At 41.9% G+C, this 16,437-nt stretch overlaps 1 protein-coding gene across 3 annotated transcripts in view; it reads right to left on the reverse strand.

The window, feature by feature from the left end:
- Positions 1 to 5,990: 5,990 nt before the first annotated feature.
- fam169a.S (family with sequence similarity 169 member A S homeolog) overlaps positions 5,991 to 16,437 on the reverse strand; it is a 45,260-nt gene continuing 34,813 nt past the window's right edge. For all 3 annotated transcript variants that reach the window (XM_041580504.1, XM_018244428.2, XM_018244429.2), the window contains exons 8-13: positions 15,997 to 16,133; positions 13,238 to 13,280; positions 10,264 to 10,390; positions 9,820 to 9,991; positions 8,106 to 8,381; positions 5,991 to 6,855 (exon numbers count right to left, since the gene is read on the reverse strand). In XM_041580504.1, coding sequence (XP_041436438.1) covers positions 6,307 to 6,855; positions 8,106 to 8,381; positions 9,820 to 9,991; positions 10,264 to 10,390; positions 13,238 to 13,280; positions 15,997 to 16,133 — 1,304 coding nt within the window. In that variant the 3' untranslated portion in view covers positions 5,991 to 6,306. The remainder of the gene's footprint in view (positions 6,856 to 8,105; positions 8,382 to 9,819; positions 9,992 to 10,263; positions 10,391 to 13,237; positions 13,281 to 15,996; positions 16,134 to 16,437) is intronic.

Raw genomic sequence — 16,437 nt, forward strand, 5'->3', positions numbered from 1 at the left:
CCGAGTTTAGAAAAGTCCATTTTTTTAAAAAATTTCAATTGGTCGAATTTAGAGTATATGGGAGTTTTAAAAAAATTAATTTGAAATTCGACCCTTGATAAATCTGCCCCTAAGTGTGAGTTGTATGTAAGTGGGGTGTATGTAACTCGAGGACTCCCTGTATTATTTAGGGGTTTGCCAATCTCTTGAGAACTAGAAAGAAAATTGTCAACTGCAAAAGTGCTACAAAGAGCGATTTGAGCAATTTTATATTTAGAAGGTTTACATTCTCTTTAATCCCAAGGGTGGTCAGCAACTATGGAAAAGTCTCTTACAGCTTTGGAATATTTTTTTTTGCTGGGTGTAGCACAACCGAAAGCCTTAAAGGGCATGTAAAGTTTAAAATAGAATAAGGCTAGAAATGCTGTATTTTGTATACTAAATATAAACATGAACTTACTGCACCACAAGCCTAATCAAACAAATAATTTATGCTTTCAAAGTCGGCTACAGGGGGTCACCATCTTGTAACTTTGTTATACATCTTTGCAAGACTAAGACTGTGCACATGCTCAGTGTGGTCTGGGCTGCTTAGGGATCGTCATAAACAAAGCTGTTTGAGTTCTGCATGGCTGGGAAGTAAGGCGGGGGCTCCCCCTGCTGTTCATAAGTATGATTGTTTCCCTGTTCAGCAGTTAGGGACCGTCTGACAATTCCTATCCACAGCAGTAAATGAAGTGAGAATTTCACTGCATACAGTTAGGTTTCTTATAAAAATGGTACACATTTTTTAATTAAAGTATATTGGAGATGGGTTTCTTTTTCATTAAAGAAAGTAAAAATGGGATTTTATTGTTTTGCCTTTACATGCCCTTTAACACTCAGCAAAAAGCTGTAGTGGAAAAAAAAAATCCAAAAGTTAAAACCTTTTGTCCTAGCAAAACTTCCTAACTGCTAGTTGATCGTTTGTGTTGCACATACAAGGGGCACAGTCAAACACTTTGGTTCATGTCCCCAGATAAACAACTTGTACAGGGCCCAACATTTCTCATGGAGGTCCTGAATGGAAACGAGAGAAACAATTTGTACTTAACGTTGTGTTTTGCTCTGCATGAGATTCTGTGAGGGGCACTTACTTACATGTGGGATTCTGACCTACAAACACAACACAAAAAAAAAGCAAATAGCGATGTCTTTATGTACCTTCTTCAGAAAAGTCATTTTAATAAACGTGTCTGCTGATTGACAAAATACAGTTATTATAAAAGCAATAGACCTTATAACGTATCAGGAAGGAGATTGGTTAAACAGCAATTGAATGATCATGTAAATGTTAATCTATATTATAGGTGGAATATTAGACTTTATCTGGTGGTTCCCTGGTGTATGATGATATTCATGGCCGCTGCTTCGGCACTTGCACCATAAAACCTCATAAAGTCATTAATAAAACTCACGTTTATTTTACAAATCAACCTGCTAAACATGTTTGTAACAAAAGTTGAAACAATTCTAACGTATAAAGCAATGAACAGTTCACTCACAGAATTCACTTAAACGTCTCAAACAATGACAGGGTGTAAAACTTTTCCCAAACATCATAAAATGTTTCTTTGGAAGCAAAAGAGACACGTGCCGCTTACATTTACAGAACACTGTTGGGTGCTGGTTTGTGCCTTAACCTCCAAGGGCACCAATTAGGATACAGCAATGTTCAAAATAACATATTTCTTTTTAGGGATGCACTGATTCGGTTCAGGATTCGGCCTTTTACAACAGCATTCGGATTTGGCCGAATCCTTCTGCCTAGCCGAACCTGAATGCCTTCCCACTCCTAATTTGCATATGCAAATTTGGATTCAGTATTCGCCCGAATCTTTCCCAAAGGATTCGGTGGTTTGGCTGAATCCAAAATAGTGGTTTCGGTGCATCCCTATTTATTTTGTTCTTTTGTAAAAATATAAACAGAAATTAAGAAATCTGGAGAAAGAATTACAGGTGACCGTGGCAGAGGGTGGAAGACTGCAGTCCACTAGCAGTTGGGGGATAACTCTCCAAAAGCAAACAATTGCACTACAAGGGGTGGATTTATCATTACAAAAGCCTTACAGCTCACACAAAAATAAGGGAAACTTAAAGGGATACTGTCATGGGAAAAAAATTTTTTTCCAAAACGCATCAGTTACTAGTGCTGCTCCAGCAGAATTCTGCACTGAAATCCATTTCTCAAAAGAGCAAACAGATTTTTTTTATATTCAATTTTGAAATCTGACATGGGGCTAGACATATTGTCAATTTCCCAGCTGCCCCAAGTCATGTGACTTGTGCTCTGGTAAACATCACTCTTTACTGCTGTATTGCAAGTTGGAATGATATCACCCCTCCCCCCCCAGCAGCCAAACAAAAGAACAATGGGAAGGTAACCAGATAACAGCTCCCTAACACAAGATAACAGCTGTCTGGTAGATCTAAGAACAGCACTCAATAGTAAAAACCCATGTCTCACTGAGACACATTCAGTTACATTGAGAAGGAAAAACAGCAGCCTGCCAGAAAGCATTTCTCTCCTAAAGTGCAGGCACAAGTCACATGACCAGGGGCAGCTGGGAAATTGACAAAATGTCTAGCCCCATGTCAGATTTCAAAATTGAATATAAAAAAATCTGTTTGCTCTTTTGAGAAATGGATTTCAGTGCAGAATTCTGCTGGAGTAGCCCTATTAACTGATGTGTTTTGAAAAAACCATGTTTTCCGAAGACAAGATCCCTTTAAGGTTGGGGGGAAAACCATGTTAGTTAGGGAATTTTCCCCCAAGTGTGCTTTCTTAGATAAGAACAAGTTCAGCAAGAACTTTTTCTTATTTATGACAGCTAGGGTTGCCACCTTATCTGGAAAAAAATACCGGCTATACTATATATTTATCTTTTTTCCCTATTAATAACATTGGGATCAACCATCATTTTTACCGGCCAGGCCGCTAAAATACCAGCCAGATGGCAACCCTAATGACAGCCCACATGGAAAAAAAATACTTTTAACTAATTACATTCCCCCCCCCAAAACCTTACATAAGTTCCTTAACTTATACTGGGTTTTCTTAATGATGGCTGCGGTAATCATAAAGCCCCAAAGTGAAAAACAAACTGGAGGGGCAACCTTCCCTGTTTATGTCCCACCTATTGGAGCCTCTCCCAGGATAAATGTGTCACACTAGGAAGATAAAAACAGAAAACATAGTTGCAAAGTTGAAGCAAATGCTACTATTGTGTGTGGAAGTGTGAAACAGCCAATTCAACCCCCGAAAAGCAGTAAAAAGGTGCAGTTAAAAATATATATATATATAATACACAAAAGCCATGAATATCTTGTAAATTATATCCTTATAAACGGTGAGTAGTGATGTCATCAGTTATAAACGGTGAGTTCTGATGTCATTTCTGTCACATGACTCACTGAAACTTGTGTATTATAATAAATAAAGTACCCCCAGTTGTAAAATATGAGGATATTAGAAGTTACCTCGGAGTTCCATGACCTGTATAAAAACACTCGGCCTTCGGCCTCGTGTTTTTATATGGTCATGAAACTCCTCGGTAACTTATAATATCCTTATATTTTACAAGAGGGGGTACTTTATTCACTATATAAACGGCGAGTTCTGATGACATCAGTTATAAACGGTGAGTTCTGATGTCATTTCTGTCACATGACTCACTTAAATTTGTGTATTCTAATAAATAAAGTACCCCCAGTTGTAAAATATGAGGATATTAGAAGTTACCTTCGGAGTTCCATGACCTGTATAAAAACACTCGTGAAACTCCTCGGTAACTTATAATATCCTTATATTTTACAAGAGGGGGTACTTTATTCACTATATATATTATACCTGATATAACACAATAGAACAGCAATCTGTTTTACATGTGTTGTTTAATATGAAAAGTAATACCAATTTTAAAACTAGGGCTGATCGCTTATTGAATACGGACTGCGTTTATGCGTGCGCGAGAGCTTTCATGATGGCATCGGTGGGTGCGATATGAATGGATCAGCAAACAGAATTTGTTTAAATGGGTTATAAAGTCAAAAACTAAAAGCCCAATTCCAAGTTCTCCATTGAAAAAGTACCCAATTTCCAAAATACATTCATTAAAGGAGAAGGAAAGTCATTTACCACTTGGGGGTTAGTCACCCTCAATGATTGCATTGACTTACCTTAAACCCCGGGCCGGTGCTCCTATCAGCAGGAAACTGCACCGGCCTGGGGTTATACCAGTGAGCACCACGGAGCGATCCTCTTCCGCCTTCTTCTTTCTTCAAATTTCCCGGGGCAAACGCATGCGCAGTTGAACGAAATAGACGACTTTTTAGATAAAGTTCGGCTTTTCGTTCTACTGTGCATGCGCAGCCGCAGAAAGACAGAGGTAGTCGGAAGTGGATCGATCCGTTGTGCTCACTGGTATAACCCCGGGCCGGTGCAGTTTTCTGCTGATAGGAGCACCGGCCCACGGTTTCAGGTTTTCAGGTAAATCAATACAAGTGCATGAAGACTTTCCTTCTCCTTTAAAAATCCTGTACACAATCTCTTGTCTGCATTTCCCACCCCCCTTCACTCCACTAACTGTGATTACTGAGAATACAAATCTTTTGGGGCCACCGGCTGGACTACAATGAAAATCAGAGCAGCTGTGAGAGGCAGGGGAGCAGCTTGTGTGGTTGTTTCTGCTTTAGTGAGAAGCAAAGACATGAAACGTTCCCAAACACTGCAGCCCTACCATTCAGAACTGTGCAGCGCTGATCATTTCCCAGTTGTCCAGCAGAGGGAACCTAAGGATTTGTGCACAAAAGTGGGAATTGCAGGCCACAATTTTTTTTATGAATATCCAGTATATTAGAAAGTATTTTTTCCACTTTATTGTGTTTGAACTTTGATTCTTAACTTCTCAACATTCTATCTTTTTTTTAATTTGCCTTTGTATTTTACATGGATGCACCGAATCCACTATTTTGGATTCGGCCGAACTCCTGAATCCTTCGCTAAAGATTCGGCCGAATACCGAACCGAATCCTAATTTGCATATGCAAATTAGGGGTGGGAAGGGGAAAACATTTTTTACTTCCTTGTTTTGGGACAAAAAGTCACGCGATTTCCCTTGGTTCGGCCAGACAAAAGGATTTGGCCGGATCCAAATCCTGTTGAAAAAGGCCGAATCTCAGATTCGGTGCATCCCTAGTATTTGACCTTTCTCCACCTTTTCTTATTTCGAAGATATTAGCAGTTTTTATACTGCTAATATAATGAGTTTGAAACTAATGTTCATTTTTTGCAATTATGCACAGATAAGAAAATCATCTGACCTTTCTCTGGTCAGTTCTATAATTTCTTATATTAGTGTGAAAACTGATAATATTTTGAAAACAAAAAAAAGTATATATATATATATATATATATATACACCAATTATTCACAGACCAGCACTCCCTATTGTAAAAGTTCAATTATTTATTGTTACATAGTATCTATGCCCGACGTTTCGGTCCCTGTTGGGACCTTTTTCAAGGATGATACAAGGATCCGAAACGTCGGGCATAGATACTATGTAACAATAAATAATTGAACTTTTACAATAGGGAGTGCTGGTCTGTGAATAATTGGTGTATATAAAATTACCGTGCACCGCGCCCTTTGAAGAAGCTATTGGCCTTGGAGTGCGGATACTCACTTGCAAGTATATATATATATATATATATAAAATATAAATTGCAAAAGTGCTCAGAAGAGCTCTCTGGGCAACAACAAATTTCCTTTAACATGTGGAGCACTTTACATTGCCTATCCCTGGTGTAGATCACAGGAAAGGTTCACTTCGACCTCCTGTTCAAACATATCAATGTAAATATGAAGAGAAGGGCAGCTAAATACAAACAATGCATTATTAGCTCCTATTCTACAGTATAAAGTATAAAGCTATATATGCCCAGATTTGCCTGATTCTCTGCCATCTTGGGGGGGGGGGCACCTTAACTAACAGAACTGGAAGACAACACTTGTGTCATTGCAAACCATAAGTTCTGCTGCTCACACCTGGAAGTCTTTTTGTGCTTTGGTTCTGCTTTGATGTTTGTGTACTTGTGTCATCAACAGAAACGTGGTGGTGGGGGAGGGGGGGACTTTAAAGAGAGAACAGATAACATCAACAGGAAAAATTGTACAAATACAAATGCCTGTGACCTACGTCCACCAACTTTATAGAACTTTAAAAAAAAAAAATCTAGGTTATTTCGTTTTACAAATATGTGAATAACAACAAAGGTGACCATGAGCTAAACAAGCTTATTCCTCTTCTTGGCTGGTCCTTTATATGCCCTGGCCTTCCTGCGCAAACCTCTCCTCTCTATTACTGGCACTTCTGCTTCTGCTTCCTCCGAGCTGCTCTCCCCTCCTCTTTCCATGGATTTCTGCGCTGACTGATCTGTCTCCACCGCAGACTCTTCCGACTGATCCCCGGACTGACTTTTCTGTCCTTCTGAGAGTTGCTGGAATGCAACATCTTGTAGTTCAACAACAAGCAAGGGACCTTGCCGGAGGGTGGGGAGTGTGTCTGTCATCACATTGATGGAGTGTTTGTCAAGTGATCCTGTGTCCATGGATTCAGTTGTATCAGAGGTGGAACATTCTTCTGCACCGTCAGTTTCCTCATAGCTTGCCAGTCCGTTACCTGAGAGCTCTTTGCCAGATACTGGGATGCATGTCTCTGTATCTTTTACTTCCAGGGCCTCTTTTATATCTTCTTCCTGCCTCATCACAGTGTTTTCCAATTCAACTGCCATGTTCTCTTGGGAGGAGGTCTCTAAATCATCCGAACTGATGACCTGTAAGTTAAACAGTTTTCATTTGCTAATTCAGTTTAGTACATACATACAGCAATCGTATATTATTGTGCTGCTGAGTCGTTTTCCAATACCACTGAATGCTCCAATGTCATTGGTCAGATAAGCAGGTGGGCTTATACCCAGCATTGCCTAGGAAATGACAGGTTCTTACATCTGGTCAGTTTCATAATACTAGTACTAGAGAACTGTATTGTGACAAAGGACAAAACGTAGCAAGAAGTTTTCAGAGGTTAACGCCTTAAGGTGGCTCGTTTGGCGACACTCTCCACGATATGCCCACCTTGAGGTGGGCAATATCCGGCTGAACCTGATCGTTGGCCCTAGGGCCCAAAGATTGGATCCTATCAATGGGTTACTGGTGGTCGGATTGCGGGACCGCATCAACGAACAATTGACTTTCGGCCAGATATCGATCGGGGAAGCCCGTCGGAGGGTCCCATACATGGGCCTATAAGCTGCTGATTTGGTCTGACGGCAGCTTTTATTGGCCCGTGTATGGCCACCTTAAATCTGTCTGTCCATCTGTTTATTTCAAAACCATACAGCTGCCCATATGAACTGCTATCCTAGCATCTGCACCTACACCTGATATGAAATGCAAAGCTGGATTGGCTTTCAGTGTAAATGCTCCTGCTCACTGATCCCGGCTAAGGAGTATGGGCAACGGATATGAGCCGATTTTATAGACCCAGACTCTAGGGGAGGGATCCGCATGTTTAGGGAGGGGAAAAAAGCAGGGTCGGACTGAGGGGCCCGGGGGCCCATCGGAGCTGCTGTTGCAGGGCCACCCTCCACCGCCGCCAGACTCCCCCTGCATGCGCCGTCCAGCACCGCGCTCGGGCGCACTGTGTTGGGAAGGTCTCCGGCTGCAGGAAAAGGAAGCTCAGAGTGCGGATCTGGGCCGGGGGGGCCCACGGGTTTTTACCAAGTGTCCCGTTGGCCCAGTCCGACCCTGGAAAAGAGGTTCTAGGTAAGAGGCATATGAGTGTTGGAGGGGTGTTGTCTTTTAAAGAATTGGATTTTAGATATTCTGAATAATTCTGAAATATTTTTTTCAGCATTAAAGTAAATGATGAGCCCCAAATGCTACACTATGTACTAAGTAACATGTGATATTTTGTTTTTAGGTACAGTATAAACTGAACTGCTTTGCTATTGTCAAGTACCACTGGGGCAGGGAGTGATTGCTGCCCTGTTAGTAGTAAGTATAAGCCATATGCAATTCTCACCTGATCAGGAAAGGAATCCATTGATTTCTCCAAATCCATATTAACAGAAACTAGAGTTGTTAGAGATTTCTCATCCGTGTCTCCAGGCTCTAGATTTGACTCAGTATCCAGTACTTCCCTTTCTATTTCTTGTGTATCCAGCACGTGAGGTTCGAGGGTCTCCTTTATTATGTCCTCCTGCACCGTGTCATCTGTGTCATCCTTTTCTGTATCATCAAATAGCTTTCTCAGGTCACCATTGAATGATTCTGACACTGCTGGTTCTGGTTCTGTGATCTAAAAAAATCAGAAAATGTACAACATGTCAGGGCAACAATAGAGCTACATTTTGTATTAAATATAGAATAATCAGTTGTTAATATTTCCGCAGTGGGTAAAATTTGAATGAGTAAAGATATGTCAATATATTAAATAAATGCCAGCCATATTTTGCTGCTGAGCCACTGGCATACACCAAGCTTGCGGTAAGTTTGCTAAACATGCCAAAGAACTATAATCAATGGGCTGATTTATATTATTATATACTTTGTAACTGTAGTGCCAAGAAGTTTCATTCTACAAAGAAAAGCTTTATGGGATCTGTAATCTAGAGAGCAATATAGTAAGTGAGATAACCATATAGTATAGATTGCTTATAGGCCACCATTATTCTGTAGCAAATATAGATTCATTTTTCTTTAACCATTCTGATATAATGTAGACTTAGGGGGTTATTTACTAAACTCCGAATGCAAACATCACGAAAAATGTGTGATTTTTTTTTTATAAAATCAGACTTTTAAAAAAATCTTTATAAAACCCCAAGGATGAGAAAGTCCGAATCAGAAAGTCCGGCATCTCAGAACTGTCGAGGTTGCATATAAGTCAATGGGAGAAGTCCCCATGATTTTTTGATGTGCTCTGGGTTTCGTGGGCAAAAATCAGAGTTTTCAAGTGAAAAATTAGAAAATCAGATGAAAAATCAGAAAAAATGTGAAAATCTGTTTTTTTTCCCCCATGCAAAGCAAATTTTAGTGAAAATGTAATAATAAATAAGCGTAAAAAGCCAGAGCAGATTTGATCAGAAGTTTGTAGCAGGCACTTATACTTTTTGTTCATCTCGAAGAGACTCCAACATATTGGATATCTCACTCACACATAAGTGACAAGAGAACTGTGGAAACTTTTACACCAAACAAGTAACTTTTATATACGTATATGTAACAATCTTGTTGGGGCCCGGGCTTTCTACTGCGGAAGCCAACAAGGAAATGCAAAAAAAGTCCGTAAGCGAGGTACCGGCAGAGAGTTAGATAAGGCAAAGTCAGGCGAAGAGTTCAAGGCAGGTGGCAGAAATCATAGTCAAGGGTCGGGCAGAAGTCAAAACCAGGAATTCGAATCACAAACAAACGCTTCGGCAGGACAGTTAAACTGGAACCAGCTTGGGCACATCCAAAATGGCGAATGGGCCTTTTAAGGCTGTTTTGGCGCCAAAATTCAAATTTGCGCCGAGTAAAGACGTCATGACGCCCAGCGTCATGATGCAGGTGCCAAACCACAGACTACTCAACACTGGCGTCACCTGACGTCAATGCCGGATCCGCCCCCGCAATCGGAGAGAGATGCGCCGGGAGGTAAGAACCCTAGACAATCTCCCGTCTTTCAGTATGAAGCATTGAAAGGAGCGCTATTTAACTCTCTCTCTTTTAGTTATTCTTTTACTGTATGTTCCTACCTGATTATTGTCGCTGCTTTCTTCAGCATGAAGACTGTCCTCCAAAAGCTGCCCAACAGGTTTGCATGAAATCTCCTCCTGTAGCTTCGCCATATCCCCGTCATCCTTGTCTTCTGCTAGCTGTTGTATGAGCTCTGTAAAGTTTTCCACTATCTGTTCTTTGGACTCCAGCCTGCAAACAGCATAAATATTCACAGTCAACCAATCAATAATCTAATATTCAGTTCTAATAAGGAAACTTACTGATTTGGTAATGTAAACAAGCGAACCTGCCCAATTCACTGGACCACTGGCCTTACATTGCAGAGCATTTTAACACTAACATTATCTATGTCACTAAACTTTACAGATCTTACAACTGGAAAACATCTTAAAAAAAATGACTTGTCTACATTTTGTAAACAAAGTTATAATCCAAAGCAGTTTATTGAGTAACGTTGTTACTTTGTTGTTTCATGCTGGCGGCTGTTGTCCTCCTCATCTTCCTCAGTTTCCAGTTCCTTCCTTGAAATCTTGGGACGTTTCAACTGGCTGCTTCGAGTACGAGTTGAAACAAGTGTCGGCCCCTGCTCTGTTACAGGAGAGAAAATATGAGAGCCAACAAGCTGTGTTCCTCCTCCCGCCCTGACAAATGGAGGGTGTACCCCCCCCCCACACCAAAACGTTGATGCACAGGTGGTTACAATAAAAGGGGTAAGCTCCCCACCTGCAACAAACATGGTGTCTGTGCAACTCTCTCCAAAATTTTACTTGCATTTGATGTTTTTATATAAAGATATAAGAAAATATGGATAAGGGAGCACCTTCCATCAATTAGGAGAAACAGTGGATGGTGTGCAGGGTTTGAATTGTAAATCATAAGTGAGAGAAGAAAAAGAACTAACCCTTACAATTGCACCTCCCCATCCCGTCATCCAATCACTCAGTGAACCAGTTTAAAACGTAACTTTTAATAAGTAAATTAAATTACAACAAACCCAGGAAAACATTAAAAACAGATAAGGAGCAGGGAGGCGGAAAGACTAAAGGTAGGTAGCTGGTGTCTCAGACCCGCCTAATCGGCTTGCCACTAGCGTCACCCAAGAATAGGCTGGAGGGAGTTAAAGGGTTTCTAAAAAGCTTCAGAATGGGTCTCAGACCTGCCTAATCGGCTAACTGCTGATAACCCTACAAACCACAGTTAAATAACCAGCCCTTCACCGGCACTCAAACCCTTCCGGTGTGAATTCAGCACCATGTGCATACCAGCACACACCAAACCTGTCTGGCTGGGCTGCCGATTGGCATCAAAGGTTCAAGCCCTGTATGTGGCAATGAGGTAATGGGTTTCTAAAAGATTTCGGATTGGATCTTAGACCTGCCTAATCGGCTAACGTCGACGTCCCTTCAAACCACAATTAGATATCCACCTCTTCACCCGTATTAAACCCCTCCCGGTTGCGTAGAGAAAGACGCACCATGTGCCTACAAGCACACACCAAGCCTGTCTGGCTGGACTTTACCGCTTGTAAATTCACAGTTCACCAACCGCTTCACCCACTAAGCTCCCCTCCCGGTTCAGATTGTGGAAAATTGGTATAAGTCTTGTTCAGATCCTATTACCTAACCTTTCTAAAAAGCGCCTGATGCGCGTTTCGCCCACAGTAAACAGGCTTTGTCAAAGGCTGAATTGTAAGGGTTAGTTCTCTCACTCATTTATATAAAGGACTGTCACAAGTATGGTCCTTTAGCTGTTACAACTCCCAACAACCTTCTGTGTAATAAAAGGCATATACAGGGCCACTCCTGCCATGAATCAAGGTGAGAACCTTGCCTCGAGCAGCAGTGAACGGCCAGTTACAAGGAGCGGCAAAAAGCCGCCTCCTGTAACTTTAGGAGCCAAATTTCCAGTTTTTAAACCAGAAATTCAGCTCTGCTAGTGCAGAAAGCGCTGTGTCAGCCCCTTTTGACCCGCTCAGATGCTAAACTTTTAAGCGCACAATGGGAGAGGGGGGCGACAGCAGCCCACGGATCACCCCTGGGCATATGTAATAAAAGGCACTAGGTGCAGTAACCCATATCAGTCAATAAAATGGTTGTTGTTAAACTGGTGACCAGTTAATGTTACCTGCTCATTGGTTGCTGTGGGTTTTATACCAGGGTAAACTAAGTTGAGGTAAATTTGCACCTGGGCAGTAACTCATAGCAAACAATCAGCTGCAGGTTGAACAATGAAAACAATGTTTCCTTTGTTGCCATGGGTTACTGCCCAGGTGCAAATTTGCCCAGTGTCTAAAGGGAGCCCAAGGGTTTTTATTACATAACTCTATGAATATCTTAACTAGAATTGTTGTGCAGACTCCACAATATGCAGGATCAAGGTTAACCATCCTTATTTGCCCACCCCCCCATGACACTGCTTATTTTACTGAATGAATGAATCGTCACACTGACTATCAGTTCTTTTCCCAGTAAGGCTAAGGGCACACTAGGCGATAGCGCCGCGATTTGACTCGCGGCGACTTTTCGCCGCGACTTTTAATCCGCAATCGCTGTGGAAACTTTGGTGCTGGCGTCTATGGGGAATCGCGTCAAATCGCCAGCGTAAAAACACACGTGGCGATCTTTTTTCTATTGTCGCTCGAAATCGCCTAGCGAGGCGATTTCGAGCGACAATAGAAAAAAGATCGCCGCGTGTGTTTTTACGCTCGCGATTCCCCATAGACGCCAGCGCAAAAGTTTCCACAGCGATTGCGGATTAAAAGTCGCGGCGAAAAGTCGCCGCGAGTCAAATCACGGCGCTATCGCCTAGTGTGCCCTTAGCCTAATAGTTGGCCTGCAGACGCTGGGTTAACCCAGACTGGCATTCTCAGGACAGATCTTTTAATACAAGAAAAAAAAACAGTGACTATAGAGGAAGCACACCCAGTGGTTACTGGGAGGGTCTGAACCATGGAATGGATGAATGGTTTGGGCGGCTCAAACTGGTGGGGAGGGGGACGTGAGCAGGGAAAGTGGCTGCATATATGGGGCAGGTTGCTATTACTATGTCTGTTGGGCCCCTATGTCTGCTGGATTTTTTGGCGTGGGGGCCCTGTGTGGGGTTGGTACTAGGGATGCACCGAATCCACTATTTTGGATTCGGCCGAACCCCCGAAGCCTTCACGAACGATTCGGCCGAATACCGAACCGAATCTGAATTTGCATATACAAATTAGGGGTGGGAAGGGGAAAACATTTTTTACTTCCTTGTTTTGTGACAAATTCATAACCCATCCCTATTTTGCATATGCAAATTAGGATTCGGTTCAGCCAGGCGGAAGGATTCAGCCGAATCCGAATCCTGCTGAAAATGGATGACTCCTGGCCGAATCCCAAACCGAGTGCTGGATTTGGTGCATCCCTAGTTGGTACGTCCCTGATAAAATACTTTCTGTACCTTCAGATTTATCTTCCAGAGGTTTCTCCTCTTCAGGTTCTTCCTAAAAATAGAAGGAACTTTGATTATTATAAGTACCATCTCCAAATGATCATACACATGGGGGATGCAGTTCTGAGATGCCCATAGGAATCAATGGTGGGCGTTTGACAGCACAAACTAATATTCTGCCTTCATGCAGAAGTTTTCAATAAAAAAACATAAAAACCCTATACTGAACTGCATGGAAGCCTTAGGGATTATCCACAAAACTCTTTAATGCTTCCTCTGCAGTCCCCATTGTCACTTGCTCTTACTGCTCCAAAACATTGCAGTTACCTGTCTTGAGAGAAAAGAGACTTATGAACTATATATGTTTTGGTGACTTTGAGGGGGAATGTAATTAAAATCGTGAGCGTTACTTAAAATGGTGTTTTTGTGAATGTTTATTGCTGCTTGCAATGAAAAAACATTCGCTAGTGAATATTACATTGTCCATTATCGCTAAGCAAAGGTTACTGTTAACACCTGCTTTGGAGTTTCGTTAAATATTTTGTTGCAAAGACCCCTTTATGATCGCAAAATTTTATTACATACACTGCGAATGTTCTCAACAGCGATTTGGCCACAAACTTTGTGAGGAAGCCGTTGAGGTTTATAATTAGTCATAAAGGAGGCAAACACGGTCACTAAGGGTAAGGTCACACGGGCAGATTCGCGGAGATTAGTAGCCCCGGCTACAAATCGCCTCTTCTTCGGGGCCACAATATCCCCGATCTGGCTTCCCGCCGGTAATAATGAAAAATCGCCAGTGGGATGGCACTCGCAGCGCTTCGTTTTTCAAAGTTGCCCCGAAGTTGCTCATGAGGCAGAAAACTGCACTGGCCCGGGGTTATACCATTGAGCACCATGGAGCGATCCTCTTCCGGTCGGCTTTTCACTTTAATGCGCATGTGCAGCCACAAGAAAAAGAATAAGCTGGAAGAGAAGCCCTCCGTAGTGGTCGCTGGAATAACCCCGGGCCGGTGCAGTTTTCTGCTGATAGGAGCACCGGCCCGGGGTTTCAGGTAAATCAATACAATCACTTGGGGGTGCCTAACATTTGGCACCCCCAAGTGCACCAAGCCTTTCCTTCTCCTTTAACTGGGATTATTGTTTAAATAACACTGACACGCATCAACTATTTGTGTTAAGATCTTATATAGTTGGAACTATGTATTATTCAAGTTTATTGGGGGCCACCATCATCTGTTGTAGATTTGCAGTCGTCACTGTTGTGATATAAATCATTTTATGCAGCTGACCTGATGTAAATCTGCCCTAATGTTACTCTAATTACCCTTATTCAGAACTCCCAAACATTCTGTCATCTCGTGTGCACTGCCTGAGGGTTATATTTTTGTCTGTGGAAGGGCAATACCACCAACAGAGATCTGCTGCCAGAAATGTCAGGGTTAAGACAAACTTAAAGGGCATGTAAAGGCAAAAAAATAAAATCCCATTTTTACTTTCTTTAATGAAAAAGAAACCTATCTCCAATATACTTTAATTAAAAAATGTGTACTGTTTTTATAAGAAACCTGACTGTATGCAGTGAAATTCTCACTTCATTTACTGCTGTGGATAGGAATTGTCAGATGGTCCCTAACTGCTGAGCAGGGAAACAATCATACTTATGAACAGCAGGGGGAGCCCCCACCTTACTTTCCAGCCATGCAGAACTCAAGCAGCTTTGTATATGACGATCCCTAAGCAGCCCAGACCACACTGAGCATGTGCACAGTCTTAGTCTTGCAAAGATGTTTAACAAAGTTACAAGATGGAGACCCCCTGTAGCCAACTTTGAAAGCATAAATCATTTGTTTGATTAGGCTTGTGGTGCAGTAAGTTCATGTTTATATTTAGTATACAAAATACAGCATTTCTAGCCTTATTCTATTTTAGACTTTACATGCCCTTTAATATAAAATAATTGTTGTTATTGTTGAACCTCACTTTACATCTCTGGCTAAGGGCAGAGACACGCTGCTATTTCAGGAGATTAGTTGCCCAGCGACAAATCGGTTCTTCTTTGGTTGGCTAATATGCAGGTTAGCAGCGGGGGAGGATTTAGCCCTCAGACAGAAACCAAGGTTCAGCAGACTTCTACTTCAACTAATGCTATTATGCAGAGAGGCACAGGATCCTCAATACTATGACTGGTAGGTAAACAAGTTAGGGACCGCCATATGGGGTTTACCTTGACGTGGTATGGTGGCTTTTCAACTTTATGATCATAATTTGTAACTAAAAACCCCTGTCTTTGTTAACACATGCATTTGCATATCTACTGAATTACCTAGACAGGGGCCCAGGGAATGTGCACTGACCCATTTGGTTATGTCAGTAGCACTTCCCTTATACTTATATACATTTCTACTCTACAGTGCTCCCACAACCCCCTCTTGTATCGGCTAATATCTCTGAACTGCCTTCCCGCTGGCTAGAATGTAAATCACCGGCGGGATGGCACTCGGATCACTTCTGCTTTCCGAAGTCGCCCGAAGTTTCCTCGTGAGGCAACTTCGGGTGACTTCGGAAAACGAAGCGTTCCGAGTGCCATCCCACTGGCGATTTACATTCTAGCTGGTGGGAAGGCAGTTGGGCGACTAATCCAAAAAGTATTTGTACCCCCTACTGAGCCCTGACCCCTCCACCTGAATATTGCTCTGTTTATTTTAACAATGATTTTTTTTAGGGATGGAGAACAGACATGGAATTTAACTAACTCAAAAACAGACCTGGATATCCATTGGTAAGCATGGCTCACTGGGCTCGCTCTGACTCTCACAGACTGGATCCTCTATTTCAGGTTCAGGTTCTGGTTGCTGTGAGCAGAGTTCTTTACAAAATGTGTCTGAATCACTTTTGGAAGCCTCTGCAGGTAACAAAATATATACCTAAAAACTTCAGAATTAGTTATAAAATAAAACACATTTTAAAAGGATGTGAGCATGAAATGAGTAGCTCACCAGCAATTAGGGATGAACCGAATCCACTATTTTGAATTTGGCCAAACCCCCGAATCCTTTGCAAAAGATTTGTCCGAATACCGAACAGAATCCTAATTTGCATATGCAAATTAGGGGTGGGAAGGGAAAAACATTTTTTACTTCCTTGTTTTGTGACAAAAAGTCCCACAATTTCCCTCCCCCGCACATAATTTGCATATGCAAATTAGG

This window comes from Xenopus laevis, chromosome 1S, assembly GCF_017654675.1.
Source record: "Xenopus laevis strain J_2021 chromosome 1S, Xenopus_laevis_v10.1, whole genome shotgun sequence".
Taxonomy (NCBI): Eukaryota; Metazoa; Chordata; class Amphibia; order Anura; family Pipidae; genus Xenopus; species Xenopus laevis.